Source organism: Anomaloglossus baeobatrachus, chromosome 4 (genome assembly GCF_048569485.1).
Source record: "Anomaloglossus baeobatrachus isolate aAnoBae1 chromosome 4, aAnoBae1.hap1, whole genome shotgun sequence".
NCBI lineage: Eukaryota > Metazoa > Chordata > Amphibia > Anura > Aromobatidae > Anomaloglossus > Anomaloglossus baeobatrachus.
The window spans coordinates 530,331,126-530,346,227 of record NC_134356.1 but is presented as its reverse complement, the minus strand read 5'-3'; the positions used below and the strand labels follow the sequence as shown (position 1 = coordinate 530,346,227).

Below are 15,102 nucleotides of genomic sequence, written 5' to 3'. Positions count from 1 at the left end.
GGAGGACGACATTGCATAGCCAGAACCAGGTTCTGTGACAGTTTTTCCATGGATTGGGACAGAAACTGTGCCCATTCCGGTGGGCTGGGAGCCCTAGGCTCTGGGCTGACGGTTGCGGCGGTGGTGGCAGGGGGGTCTTGGAGGGCTATAGGGGCACAGGACTCACAGAGAGAAGAGGTGTGTTTACGTGGTAGATCAACGTGGCAGGCAGTGCAGGCTGAATAATAGACTATGTGGGCCTTAGCCCTCTTAGTGCCTTTTGAATTCTGCATGTTCCTGATAGGAGTATGCTAGGAGGGGGAGCAATGCTCAGCAGAGCTACAGTGAGCAGCACCTTACCAAAATCAGCCGATGGCTGGAGATCTTCCCACGCTTTCCGGGGGGGGGGCTTATCGCGGCCGTGGGGGGCAGGGCTTAGCGCTAAAAGAGCGCGAAGAGGTAGTCAGTGTGCCCCCCGCTGTGGGTAGTAAAAAACGGCAGGAAAGGAGCTTCTGATAGTTTTCTTCCCTCTCCCTCTAGTCAGCACACAGTCTGTCACTGGTGGTTATCAGCTGGCTTTTCTGCTAGATCAAATAAACAGAGCAGATAATAAACAGCGTGAGTCCCTGAGCTCTGTGATTCTCTAGCCACCCCCTCCCCCCGGGAAATTATCTGTGCAGGAGTTTGCAAACAGGAGGGACTTCCCCCCTCCTCCAGCCAGCAAGCTAGGGAAAAGTTAACACTGTGTGTTCAGGATTCCTGGGGCTCTCTTCCTTGCATTAGCCAGGGACTTTCTCATAATATATACTGTATATTCAGCAGTCCTGGGAGCCTTTCCTGCACAGCCTTTCCTCCCTTTGTCTGGGAAACCAGTCAGGGGGGATCTCACCTTAAACACTGCTTCAATCCAGGCAGTGACATAGAGTCAGCTTGCTGTATCCGGTCACAACGGTGCCATATTCAACTCAGAGCCTGCAAAGAGGGGCTGAGGAATTGTGCCTCTGCCCTGGGCTTTGGAAAATCGGTGTCTATGGAACCCGTCGTCCAGCCCAGGATCCAGCGTCGCGGGAGGGGGTACGTGTAGGCAACACTTCACGTTCCCGCCCGTTGATGGTAGTGGGAGATCGGTCCCAAAAGGAAACCGTCACCCTCAAAAAATAACAAACCTTGAAAGGAAGTGCCTCCTATAGACCCTAAGCTAAAACTGAGGCTGTCTGGCCCGGCCAGGGGGTGTATACTGCAGAGGAGGAGCTATGCTTTTGCATCTACTTAGTGTCCTTAGTGTCCTCCTATATGGATAGGCAGCATAACACCCATGGTCCTGTGTCCCCCAATGAGGCGTCACAGAAAAACCTATGTTTATTGTCATGTGATTAAAACACATTATAAGGTCATAAAATATTGATATCTGAATGTGATTTGTTTGTGCATAATTATGATGACGAATCTGGGGAGCATGCGCGGTCATAACAGTAGCGTTGTCTCCGATAATATGACGTTAATGGGAGGTCTGGATGTCCCTGGAGAGTTACTGCGCCTGCGCATGGGTGCTGCCTGGATTGCTCTGAAAACAACTACAAAGCCTGAACGATGCTATCGGAGGAAGCCTGTGATGTCATCTAGACCTGAATAATCCTTGAAAGTCATGTGACATGTTTGCAATGAACTCTGGGTACTGGATCTCCATGACAACGATGCTTTCCAGTAATGGCACCGCGATCTGCATGCATGTGCAGCGTTTCTATGACATTTGTGTATACTGTAAGTGAATTTTGATTGTATAGTCATGTTTTGAACATTTGATGATGCCCAGCGATGTTAGATTGCTTTGTATTAACACAGGTCGTATCGTGGTCGGAATCGCTGGTACGTCGTTTAGTGAGATGGTACCCTAAAGCATTTTTAAAAGAGGCATTCAGATAGCTTATATCTAAAACATGTACTTGGCAGCCCTATAAGCTTCCATACACATTAGATAAAACTTGTCGGAACGTGTCAACCATCTGATGTTATGGGAGCCTACTGACTGTCCCAACACATGATGTTTTTGGGAAATAAAGATCAGGTCCTTGTAATTTCAATGCTGTATGCTTTTCTTTTCAGTGGGGAAAAAGCCTCCGACAAAAGGTGTCTGGCAGAGCTCTCTCTACTTTGAAAACACAAACACTGTCAGAAGTATGGGGATGTGTGGCGAGATAGCTGTGTGCACAATGAATGATTCAGATGTATGGCCCACTTATGTCTTGCTGCCGTAGCACAGTAAGGGAGATTAGCTTTGTGAAATGTATCTGTAATCTTACCTAAACATTGATGTAAGAAAAATCACACACTTTGGATCCCACCTAAAAAAAAAAAGTAAAAACAGAAAAACAAAGCTCAATGCTACATATATGTAACTTTAAGAATTGCTGTTTGTTCATATATTTTCAGTGTTTAAGTAACAACTATCTTCAGCCGTTTCTTAGGCAAGGTGAACACTTCAACCTGACGTATACTGTAGCGCAGGTGTCGGGAACCTATGGCTTGCGAGACAGATGTGGCTGTATCTGGCTCGCAGACAAATCTTTAATTAAAAAAAATACCATATTTTCCGGTACGTAAGACGCACTTTTTTCCCCCAAAAAACGGGGGGAAAAAGAGAATTTTGTTTACTTACCGTAAATTCTTTTTCTTATAGTTCCGACATGGGAGACCCAGACCATGGGTGTATAGCTTCTGCCTCCGGAGGACACACAAAGTACTACACTAAAAGTGTAGCTCCTCCCTCCGAGCATATACACCCCCTGGATGACAAATCTAACCAGTTTAGTGCAAAAGCTGAAGGAGGACATCCACCCATAAGTAGAGATAGAGTAAAACCCGGAATAACCGGAACCTCTGTCTACAACAACAGCCGGTGAAAAACACACGGAACAAGAACTGCCAACAGGCAACAGGGAGGGTGCTGGGTCTCCCATGTCGGAACTATAAGAAAAAGAATTTACGGTAAGTAAACAAAATTCTCTTTTTCTTCATCGTTCCTTATGGGAGACCCAGACCATGGGACGTCTCAAAGCAGTCCATGGGTGGGAAATAAACGGAAACTGAGAAGTAGGCAAAACCTAACTTCACAAATGGGCGACAGCCGCCTGAAGGATGCGTCTGCCCAAGCTCGCATCTGTCGAAGCATGAGCATGCACTTGAAAGTGCTTCGAAAAGGTGTGCAGACTAGACCAAGTGGCAGCCTGACAGACTTGCTGAGCCGTAGCCTGGTGCCTGAAAGCCCAGGAGGCACCGACAGCTCTGGTCGAGTGCGCCTTAATCCCTGGCGGTGGAGGCACCTGAGAACATTGGTAGACATCGGATATGGCCGACCTAATCCAACGAGCTAGGGTCGGTTTAGAAGCCGAGAGACCCTTGCGCTGACCCGTGGTTAGCACAAAAAGAGAGGTGCACCGCCTAAGAGCGGCGGTGCGTGACACATAGATCCGGAGCGCCCGCACCAAATCCAAGGTATGCAACGCTTTCTCAAAGCGATGTACAGGGGCCGGACAAAGGGAAGGCAATGAAATGTCCTGGTTAAGGTGGAAAGGAGACACCACCTTAGGGAGAAAGTCCGGAGTCGGACGGAGAACCACCTTGTCTTGGTGAAAAACCAAAAAGGGTGACTCCGAAGAGAGCGCAGCCAAATCAGAGACTCTCCTGAGAGAAGTTATGGCCACCAGAAAGACCACTTTCTGTGAAAGTCGAAACAAAGAAACCTCCCTAAGAAGCTCAAAAGGGGGTTTCTGTAAGATTAAGGTCCCAGGGATCCAAAGGCCGCCGGTAAGGAGGAATGATGTGAGATGCGCCCTGCATGAAGGTGCGCACCTGGGCCAGTCGGGCGATACGCCGCTGGAACAACACTGACAGAGCCGAGACCTGTCCCTTGAGGGAATTGAGGGATAGTCCTAGCTGCAGACCGGACTGTAGAAAGGACAGGATGGTTGGCAAAGAAAACGGCCAAGGAGCATGGCCGGAAGAGCGACACCAGGACAGGAAAATCCTCCAAGTCCTGTGGTAAATCCTGGCCGAGGAAGACTTCCGATCCTGAGTCATAGTGGAGATGACCTCGGAAGGAATGCCTGAAGCCGTCAGGATCCAGGACTCAAGAGCCACGCCGTCAATCTGAGAGCCGCAGAATTCTGGCGGAAAAACGGACCTTGAGAGAGAAGGTCTGGGCGGTCCGGGAGATGCCACGGCATTTCTACGGACAGACGGAGCAGGTCTGGGTACCAAGCTCGCCTGGGCCAGTCTGGAGCAATAATTATGACCCGACGGCCCTCCATTCTGATCTTGCGCAGGACCCTGGGCAAGAGAGCTAGAGGGGGAAACACGTAGGCCAGACGGAACTGGGACCAATCTTGAACCAGCGCGTCCGCTGCCAAGGCCTTAGGATCGTGGGAGCGAGCCACGTAAACCGGGACCTTGTTGTTGTGCCGGGATGCCATTAGATCCACTTCCGGAGTGCCCCACTTGCGGCAGATTGACCGGAACACTGCCGGATGCAGGGCCCACTCGCCGCTGTCCACGGTTTGACGGCTGAGATAATCTGCCTCCCAGTTTTCTACGCCTGGGATGTGGACTGCGGATATGGTGGACTTGGAGTCCTCCGTCCACTGAAGGATGCGTTGAACCTCCAACATCGCCAGGCGGCTGCGAGTCCCGCCCTGGTGATTGATGTAGGCAACTGCTGTCGCGTTGTCCGACTGGACTCGAATGTGCTTGCCTGCCAACAGGTGGTTAAAGGCTACGAGAGCTAGGAGTACAGCCCTGATTTCCAGCACATTGATCGAGAGGGCTGATTCGGACGGAGTCCAAGTGCCCTGTGCTCGGTGGTGGAGAAATACTGCTCCCCAGCCGGAGAGACTGGCGTCCGTGGTGAGGATCACCCAGGACGGAGTCAGGAAGGAGCGTCCCTGAGACCGAGAGAGGGGCCGAAGCCACCACTGAAGAGAGCTCCTGGTCTGTGGCGACAGAGCCACTAGCCTGTGCAAGGAAGAGGTCCGCTTGTCCCAAAAGCGGAGAATGTCCAGCTGCAGAGGACGCAGATGGAACTGGGCAAAGGGAACCGCTTCCATTGACGCCACCATCTGACCCAGCACCTGCATGAGGTGCCTGATGGAATGACGGCGGGGCTTCAACAGAGAACGCACCGCCAGATGAAGGGACTGCTGTTTGACTAAGGGCAGCTTCACAAGTGCCGGCAGAGTCTCGAATTGCATCCCTAGGTACGTAAGTTTCTGGGTCGGGGTCAGAGTGGACTTGGGCAGATTGACAAGCCACCCGAAATGAACAAGCGTGGCGAGAGTGAGCGAGACACTCCGCTGACAGTCTGCACTGGATGAAGCCTTGACTAGAAGGTCGTCCAGGTAAGGAATCACTGCCAACCCCTGGAGGTGCAGAACCGCAACCACTGCTGCCATGACCTTGGTGAATACACGAGGGGCCATGGCTAACCCGAAGGGGAGAGCCACGAATTGGAAATGTTCCTCTCCGATTGCAAAACGTAGCCAACGCTGGTGTGAAACTGCAATTGGCACATGCAGATAGGCATCTCTGATGTCGATGGATGCTAGAAAATCTCCTTGGGTCATTGAGGCAATGACCGATCGCAGAGATTCCATGCGAAAGTGCCGCACCTGAACATGCTTGTTGAGAAGCTTGAGATCCAGGATGGGTCGGAAGGAACCGTCCTTCTTGGGGACTAGGAAGAGATTTGAGTAGAAACCTCTGAACCGTTCCCGGGCGGGAACCGGAACAATTACTCCGTTGGCCTGCAAGGATGCCACGGCCTGTGAGAAGGCAGCGGCTTTGGAGCAGGGGGGAGTGGACAGAAAAAATCTGTTTGGCGGGCTGGAAGAAAATTCTATCCTGTAGCCGTGGGAGATGATATCCCGCACCCACTGATCGGAGACGTGTTGAAACCACACATCGCCAAAGTGGGAGAGCCTGCCACCGACCAAGGACGTTGCTGGCGCGGCCAGATAGTCAAGAGGAGGCTGCCTTAGTGGCAGCGGCTCCTCCGTTCTTCTGAGGACGCGGCTTCGCGCGCCAGCTGGGTTTTCGATCCTTGGCTGAGTTAGTGGACGAAGCTGAGGGCTTAGAGGATGACCAGTTAGAGGAACGAAAGGAACGAAACCTCGACTGGTTCCTGCCCTGGACAGGTTTCCTGGTTTTAGTTTGTGGCAAGGAAGTACTCTTCCCGCCAGTAGCTTCCTTAATAATTTCATCCAGTTGTTCACCGAACAGCCGGGACCCAGCAAAGGGGAGCCCAGCAAGGTACTTCTTGGAAGAAGCGTCTGCTTTCCATTCTCGAAGCCACAAGATCCTGCGGATCGCGAGTGAATTAGCGGAAGCCACCGCCGTGCGGTGAGAAGCCTCCAGAATGGCAGACATGGCATAGGATGAAAAAGCCGAAGCCTGGGAAGTTAAGGCAACCATTTCGGGTATAGAGTCCCTGGCGAGGGAATGTATCTCCGCCAGAGAAGCAGAGACTGCCTTAAGAGCCCACACTGCTGCAAAGGACGGGGAGAACGAGGCCCCTGCCGCCTCATATGCAGATTTGGCCAGAAGGTCAACCAGGCGGTCAGTGGGATCCTTAAGTGAGGTGCCATCGGCCACAGATACAACTGTCCGGGCTGAGATTCTAGACACCGGAGGATCCACCTTTGGTGACTGAGCCCACTCCTTGACCACTTCTGGTGGAAAGGGAAAACGGTCATCAGAACTACGCTTTGGGAAGCGTTTGTCAGGACAGGCCCTGGGCTTGGTCACAGTGGCCTGAAAACTGGAGTGGTTAAAAAACATACTCCTTGCTCTCTTAGGTGAGGTAAACTGGTGTTTTTCTACCAGAGAGGCATGTTCCTCTGACACTGGTGGATTGAGGTTCAGTACGGAGTTAATGGACGCAATCAAGTCACTAACATCCGCATCACCCTCAGATAGATCAATGGGGTACATAGAGGTAGCGTCCGAGCCCACAGTAAAGGCATCCTCCTCGCCCTGCAATTCAGCTCGTGAATCAGAGCCGTGGGACGAGGAGGGAGAAGAGTCCCTGCGTCTCCGTTTAGGAGGACGGGGTCCGGGAACAGATAAAAAAATCCTCTGTGAGCTCTGCAGAGCGAGTCGGAGCAGCAGAGGCGCCCTGAGAAGGGGGCTGATGCATGGTCAGCAGAGTCCGGGACAGCTGTCCCATGGAGTCGGCAAAGGACTGTGAGATAGCTTTAGGCTAAGTTCACATTTCCGTTGATTTGTATCAGTCACATGCGTCGCTTGACGCATGTGACTGATGCGCTGTTCAACGCTGTACAACGGATGACAAAGAACAGAATTCTTTGTCGGATTCCGTTGTGTGCGGGGGGCGGAGTTCGGGTGCAGAGCCGAGCGGGGGGAGGGGCCAGGCGCTGAGGATGTCAGTGGAAGTGCTGCGGTCTGCATGGCTGGGGACAGGTGAGTGTATCTGTGAGTGAGTGTGTGTATGTGCATGTATGTATGTATGTATGTATGTATGTATGTATGTATGTATGTGTGTGCACATGCAAAGTGCGGGAGGGGGGCGGAGCCGAGCGGGGGGCGGGGCCAGGCGCTGAGGATGTCAGTGGAAGTGCTGCGGTCTGCATGGCTGGGGACAGGTGAGTGTATCTGTGAGTGAGTGAGTGTGTGTATGTGCATGTATGTATGTATGTATGTATGTGTGTGCACATGCAAAGTGCGGGAGGGGGCGGAGCCGAGCGGGGGGCGGGGCCAGACGAGGGTGTCAGTGGCAGTGCTTGTCTGCATGGCTGGGGACAGGTGTGTGTGTGTGTGTGTGTGTGTGTGTGTGTGTGTGTGTGTGTACATACATGTGCGGAGTGCGGGAGGGGGCGGGGCCGAGCGGGGAAGTGTCGGCCTCCCTGCACACGTAACCAGCCTAAATATCGGGTAACAGCAAAGCACCCGATGTTTACCTTGGTTACCCGATATTTACCTTGGTTACGGGCCTACACCGCTTAGCGCTAGCTCCTTGCACCGTAACCAGGGTAAATATCGGGTAACCAACCAAAGCTGGTGACGTGTGCAGGGAGCCAGAGAGCATGCGCAGCGAAATCCGACGGATCTCGCTGCTCAAAAAACGTTACATGCTGCGTTCCTCCCGCCCGGCGGTCAGTCGTTCCACGACTGATCAGTCGGGCGGAGGGTGCAACGCAGCATCATCAGTCACAATCCGCTGCTCATACAAGTCTATGGGAGCAGCGGAATCCGCTAAACGGATTCCGCTGTTTACAAGAGCAGCGGATTGTGACTGATAGATTTTAGCGGAAATGTGAACTTAGCCTTAGAAAACGATGCTACCCAAGCCGGGGGTTCAGCCACCGGGGCTGGAGCAGCCGGAGAGACCCCTGGGGAGGCTCCAGGCTGAGGCACCACCATGTTAGAGCAGGCATCCCAATGTGGATATGTGCTCGGTTCAGGCAGTATGAGCTTACATGCAGTGCATATAGAGTAAAGCCTTGCAGCCTTGCTCCTAGTGAGAGACATGCTGCTGAGGTGGAGGCTCTGCAGTAAAGAACACACTCCTTCAGAATGACCCCCAGAGAGTGTATAATAAAGTCCACAACCAGAGGTTGTGGCTTACCAGACCGCTTTTTGTGTGCCCTCCGGATTCCACAGCTCGGACCCCCAGACAGATGCAGAAGCTGCAGCAGCCAGCGCCGATCAGTGTGTGAACGCTGATAAAATGGCGCCGGAGTGAGGAGGGGGGGCGGGGTTTAGTCCAGGAGCGGGAACCGGAGGGCCAAGGAGAAATACAGGGGAGGGGAACATCTCCTCAGAGAGGAGTGTCCTCCCCTCTGCTGAACGGCCGGTGGGCGGCGCCGCACTGTTCCCCTGCATGACTGACATGCAGGGGCACTGAAAACGAAACTAGGCCGCATCTGAAGCCGGGGCCTAGATTTTTCCATGCGGCCGACGAGCAGGCAGCCTCGGCGCGGGTCTCAGGAAAAAAACAGAGAACCGGCCGGAAATCACAGCAAATTGAACAAAACACACTCTCCCCACAATAAATGTGCAAGGGACCCCTGAATAACGTCTCAATACTTAGCTTATGAGACGCAGGGCCAGGTCCCTGGGGGGTGAGCGCTCCGTCCGGCAGGAACCTGAAAGGGCTGCGGATGGAGACCGGTCTCCTGCAAAGCAGTGAGAACCGTGATGGCTCCCACTTCAAGCCAGAGCCTCAGGGGATGGTGAAGGAGCGCAGCATGTGAAGGCTCCAGCCTTGTAAAATCAACCTTAACAGCACCGCCGACACAGTGGGGTGAGAAGGGACATGCCGGGAGTCCAGATTGGACCCGCTTTTCTTCCAAATCTTTGAAATCAAAAATCAAAATTCAGATGAGAATGCATGTGTGTGTGTGATCCTCCTGAACACAAAGCATTGAACTGGTTAGATTTGTCATCCAGGGGGTGTATATGCTCGGAGGGAGGAGCTACACTTTTAGTGTAGTACTTTGTGTGTCCTCCGGAGGCAGAAGCTATACACCCATGGTCTGGGTCTCCCATAAGGAACGATCAAGAAAATGGGCGTGCGTCTTACAAACCGCATATGGCTTACCGGGGCAGCAGTGTTAGCGCAGGGTCAGCGATACTGTGGGCTTGTAGGGTGTCACAGTGGACTGCTTTGAGTCTCCCACAGTTGACAAGATCAACTGCAAGAAAATGGCCATGGAAGCAGTGTGTGCGCAGATAGGACACCTCGGCCATTTTCTTGAAGTCCGTTGCGTCTATCTGCACACGCGCCGCAACCATTTTCTTGAAGTTGATCTTGTCAACTGCAGGAGATTCAAAGGAGCCCATCGGCAGATCAATGGTGCCCACCGCCGTGACACCCCACAAGCCCGCAGCAGTATCGCTGACTCTCCGCACACTGACCCTCGTGTCGCGACACCCCCTCCTCCGTGCCCGCAGCATCGCCTGCCCGGCCTCCTGGGACCTTCTGAACCGCTCCACCACCACTACTCTTCCCTGGTGAGTATGGCACTCAAAGAATTACATTTTAAAATATGTGGCGTTCATGGCTCTCTCAGCCAAAAAGGTTATCGACCCCTGCTGTAGCGTCACTATAGGAGACCATCTGCCAGATGGAGGGTAAAACGGTGTTCGCCCAGCCTCTGTCATACTGTTTGTTTAACTGTGTAGGAAAGCACAGCAAACTGCACGTTCCTCCAAAGAGGAACACTGCAAATATATGTTTTCCATGCAATATGCATTTATTAACAGTGGGTTTCTATGGTGGACAGATGACTCAGCCTCCATCCTGACTGCATATAGTATTGGGTGAATACCTCCCAAGTGTATGCGCCCAACAGTGTGCACAGACGCAGTGTGGACCCAACCTTATCTACATCTCAATGACAACTAACATGGCTGCCTCAATATTATACATTTTTTCTACATTTATGCCATCTACCAGCAAACTTGTACATAGTACAGAAAAGGAGTAAAACACAAGAAATATACAACGATCAGACAAAATATTAAAATCAGTAGCCTAATTTTGTATAATTCCTTCAGACCAGCTCCTGTTTCCATTGCATGAACATGAAGGACAGATTGTTTGCTTCCTTACTAAAATATCCCCCCCTTGAATGCCCACCCCAAAGACCTTAACATAGTAATAGAGTCCAATGATCCAATTAAAGGGGTTGTCCTCTACTTTTATACTGTGTCCTATCCTCCGATCAGTTGTTTTTTCGGCCTGTGGCTAGCTGTAACCATTGTACGGAGCAGAACAGCACAGCACTATACACTGGAACTGCGCATGGCCCAGAAGACACACAAATGTAAGGGCATTACAAAAAGTTTAAAGTGAGGGATCAAGGGAGAATAATAGTAAGGAAAAAGGGAATTTTGTTTACTTACCGTAAATTCCTTTTCTTCTAGCTCCTATTGGGAGACCCAGACAATTGGGTGTATAGCTTCTGCCTCTGGAGGCCACACAAAGTATTACACTTTAAAAAGTGTAACCCCTCCCCTCTGCCTATACACCCTCCCGTGGACCACGGGCTCCTCAGTTTTGGTGCAAAAGCAGGAAGAAGAAAACTTATAACTTGGTCTAGGGTAAATTCAATCCGAAGGATGTTCAGAGAACTGAAGACCATGAACCTTAAGAACAATTCAACATGAACAACATGTGTACACAAAAGAACAACTAGCCCAAAGGGCACGGGCGGGTGCTGGGTCTCCCAATAGGAGCTAGAAGAAAAGGAATTTACGGTAAGTAAACAAAATTCCCTTTTTCTTTGTCGCTCCATTGGGAGACCCAGACAATTGGGACGTCCAAGAGCAGTCCCTGGGTGGGTAAAAGAATACCTCAATCGAAAGAGCCGAAAAACGGCCCCCTCTTACAGGTGGGCAACCGCCGCCTGAAGGACTCGCCTACCTAGACTGGCGTCAGCCGACGCATAGGTATGCACTTGATAGTGCTTCATGAAAGTGTGCAGACTAGACCACATAGCTGCCTGACACACCTGCTGAGCCGTCGCACGGTGCCGCAAAGCCCAGGACGCACCTACAGCTCTGGTAGAATGCGCTTTAAACCCTGAAGGAAGTGGAAGCCCAGAAGAACGGTAGGCCTCGAGAATCGGTTCCTTGATCCACCGAGCCAAGGTTGACTTGGAGGCCTGAGAGCCCTTACGCTGGCCAGCGACAAGGACAAAGAGCGCATCTGAACGGCGCAGGGGCGCCGTGCGAGACACGTAGAACCGGAGTGCTCTCACTAGATCCAAAGAGTGCAAATCCTTTTCACACTGGTGAATTGGATTAGGACAAAAGGAAGGCAAGGAGATATCCTGATTTAGATGAAAAGGGGATACCACCTTAGGGAGAAATTCCGGGACCGGACGGAGAACCACCTTATCCTGGTGAAAAACCAGGAAGGGAGCTTTGCATGACAGCGCTGCAAGCTCAGACACTCTCCGAAGAGACGTGACTGCCACTAGGAAGGCCACCTTCTGCGAAAGACGGGAGAGAGAGACATCCTGCAGTGGCTCAAAAGGCGGCTTTTGAAGAGCCGTCAGGACCCTGTTAAGGTCCCAAGGTTCCAACGGACGTTTGTAAGGTGGAACTATGTGGCAGACCTCCTGCAGGAACGTGCGGACCTGCGGAAGCCTGGCTAGACGCTTTTGAAAAAACACGGAGAGCGCCGACACTTGGCCCTTGATAGAGCCGAGGGACAAACCCTTGTCCACTCCAGATTGAAGGAATGAAAGGAATGTGGGTAAGGCAAACGGCCATGGAGAAAAACCGTTAGCAGTGCACCAGGACAGGAAGATTTGCCAAGACCTATAATAGATCTTGGCGGACGTTGGCTTCCTGGCCTGTCTCATGGTGGCAATGACATCCTGAGATAACCCTGAAGACGCTAGGAGCCAGGACTCAATGGCCACACAGTCAGGTTGAGGGCCACAGAATTCAGATGGAAAAACGGACCTTGTGACAGCAAGTCTGGGCGGTCTGGAAGTGCCCACGGTTGACCCACCGTGAGATGCCACAGATCCGGATACCACGACCGCTTCGGCCAGTCTAGAGCGACGAGAATGGCGCGACAACAGTCGGACCTGATCTTGCGTAGTACTCTGGGCAGCATTGCCAGAGGGGGAAACACATACGGCAGTCGGAACTGCGACCAATCCTGCACTAACGCGTCCGCCGCCAGAGCTCTGTGATCCTGAGACCGTGCCATGAAGGCCGGGACCTTGTTGTTGTGCCGTGACGCCATGAGATCGACGTCTGGCGTTCCCCAGCGGCGACAGATCTCCCGAAACACGTCTGGGTGAAGAGACCATTCCCCCGCGTCCATGCCCTGACGACTGAGAAAATCTGCTTCCCAGTTTTCTACGCCCGGGATGTGAACTGCGGAGATGGTGGAGCCTGTGTCTTCCACCCACTGCAGAATCCGCCGGACTTCCTGGAAGGCCAGACGACTGCGAGTGCCGCCTTGCTGATTGATGTAGGCGACGGCAGTGGCGTTGGCCGACTGGATTCGGATCTGCCTGTCCTCCAGCCACCGATGGAAAGCCAATAGGGCTAGATATACTGCCCTTATCTCCAGAATATTGATCTGAAGGGACGATTCTGTCGGAGTCCAGGTTCCTTGAGCCCTGTGGTGGAGAAAAACCGCTCCCCAACCTGACAGGCTCGCGTCCGTGGTGACCACAGCCCAGGTTGGGAGTAGGAATGATCTTCCTCCCGACAGAGATGTGGGTAGGAGCCACCACTGAAGTGATGTTTTGGTCGCGAGGGAAAGAGAGACGTTCTTGTCGAGGGAAGCCGCACTCTTGTCCCATTTGCGGAGAATATCCCATTGGAGCGGCCGTAGATGAAATTGTGCAAACGGCACTGCCTCCATAGCTGCCACCATCTTCCCCAGGAAGTGCATGAGGCGCCTTAAGGGGTGTGATTGACTCCGAAGAAGTGATTGCACCCCTGCCTGCAGAGAAAGCTGTTTGTCCCGCGGTAGCTTGACTAACGCTGGCTGTGTGTGAAACTCCATCCCAAGGTAAGTCAGTGATTGGGTTGGTGTCAACTTGGATTTCGGGAAGTTGATGATCCACCCGAACTGCTGGAGAGTCGCCAGAGCGACGGTAAGGCTTTGTTGACACGCCACCCGAGAAGGGGCCCTGACTAGGAGATCGGCCAAGTAGGGGATCACCGAGTGGCCCTGAGAGTGTAGGACCGCCACGACGGATGCCATGACTTTGGTGAAAACCCGTGGGGCTGTCGCCAGGCCGAAGGGCAATGCGACGAACTGGAGGTGTTCGTCCCCGATGGCGAAACGCAGGAAACGTTGATGTTCGGGTGCGATCGGCACATGGAGATAAGCATCCTTGATGTCGATCGATGCCAGGAAGTCTCCTTGTGACAACGAGGCGATGACTGAACGGAGAGATTCCATCCGAAACCGTCTGGTTCTCACATGTCTGTTGAGTAGCTTGAGGTCCAGAACGGGACGGAATGACCCGTCCTTTTTGGGCACTACGAACAAGTTGGAGTAAAAGCCGCGACCACGTTCCTGAGGGGGAACGGGGATCACAACACCTTCTGACTTCAGAACGTCCACTGCCTGAAAAAGTGCATCGGCCTGAGCGGGGGGCGGGGAGGTTCTGAAGAAACGAGCCGCAGGACGTGAGCTGAACTCTATCCTGTAACCCTGAGACAGAATGTCTCTCACCCATCGGTCTTGAACGTGTGGCCACCAGGCGTCTCCAAAGCGGGAGAGCCTGCCACCGACCGAGGATGCGGCTAGGGGAGGCTGAGAGTCATGAGGAGGCCGTCTTGGAGGCGGTGCCTCCTGCGGCCTTTTGGGGTCGTGACTTGGACCGCCACGCATAGGGGTTCCTCTGGCCTTTCTCCGGCCTGTTGGACGAGGAGGATTGTGGCTTGGCGGAGGGACGAAAGGACCAAAACCTTGATTGTATTTTTCGTTGCGGAGGCTTCTTAGGTCTGGACTGGGGTAAGGAGGATTCCTTTCCCTTGGATTCCTTAAAAATCTCATCCAATCGTTCGCCAAATAAACAGTCGCCAGCAAAAGGCAGACCAGTTAAGAACCTTTTGGAAGCCGAGTCTGCTTTCCATTCGCGCAGCCACATGGCCCTGCGGACTGCCACGGAGTTAGCGGATGCTACAGCCGTCCGGCTAGCGGAGTCCAGGACGGCGTTCATGGCGTAGGACGAAAAGGCAGATGCCTGGGAAGTCAAAGACGAAACATGCGGAGCAGAATTCCGTGTGACAGCATTAATCTCAGCCAGACAAGCCGAGATCGCTTGGAGAGCCCACACAGCGGCAAAGGCCGGGGCGAAAGACGCGCCCGTGGCTTCATAGATGGACTTCACCAAGAGCTCTATCTGTCTGTCAGTGGCATCCTTCAGGGATGAGCCATCTGCAACAGACACAACGGATCTAGCAGCCAATTTGGAGACTGGCGGATCCACCTTGGGAGAGTGAGACCAGCCCTTAATAACTTCAGATGGAAAGGGATAACGCGTGTCAGTATGCCGTTTAGCAAAGCGCTTGTCCGGGACCGCCCTGGGCTTCTGGACAGCATCCCTGAAGTTAGAGTGATCAAAA

The 15,102-nt window shown here is 52.8% G+C and overlaps 1 protein-coding gene across 1 annotated transcript in view; it reads right to left on the bottom strand.

Moving 5' to 3' along the window:
- The window catches only part of FANCI (FA complementation group I), a 171,030-nt gene that overhangs the window by 137,337 nt on the left and 18,591 nt on the right, over positions 1 to 15,102 (bottom strand). The window contains exon 7 of the mRNA XM_075345932.1: positions 2,280 to 2,321. Coding sequence (XP_075202047.1) covers positions 2,280 to 2,321 — 42 coding nt within the window. The remainder of the gene's footprint in view (positions 1 to 2,279; positions 2,322 to 15,102) is intronic.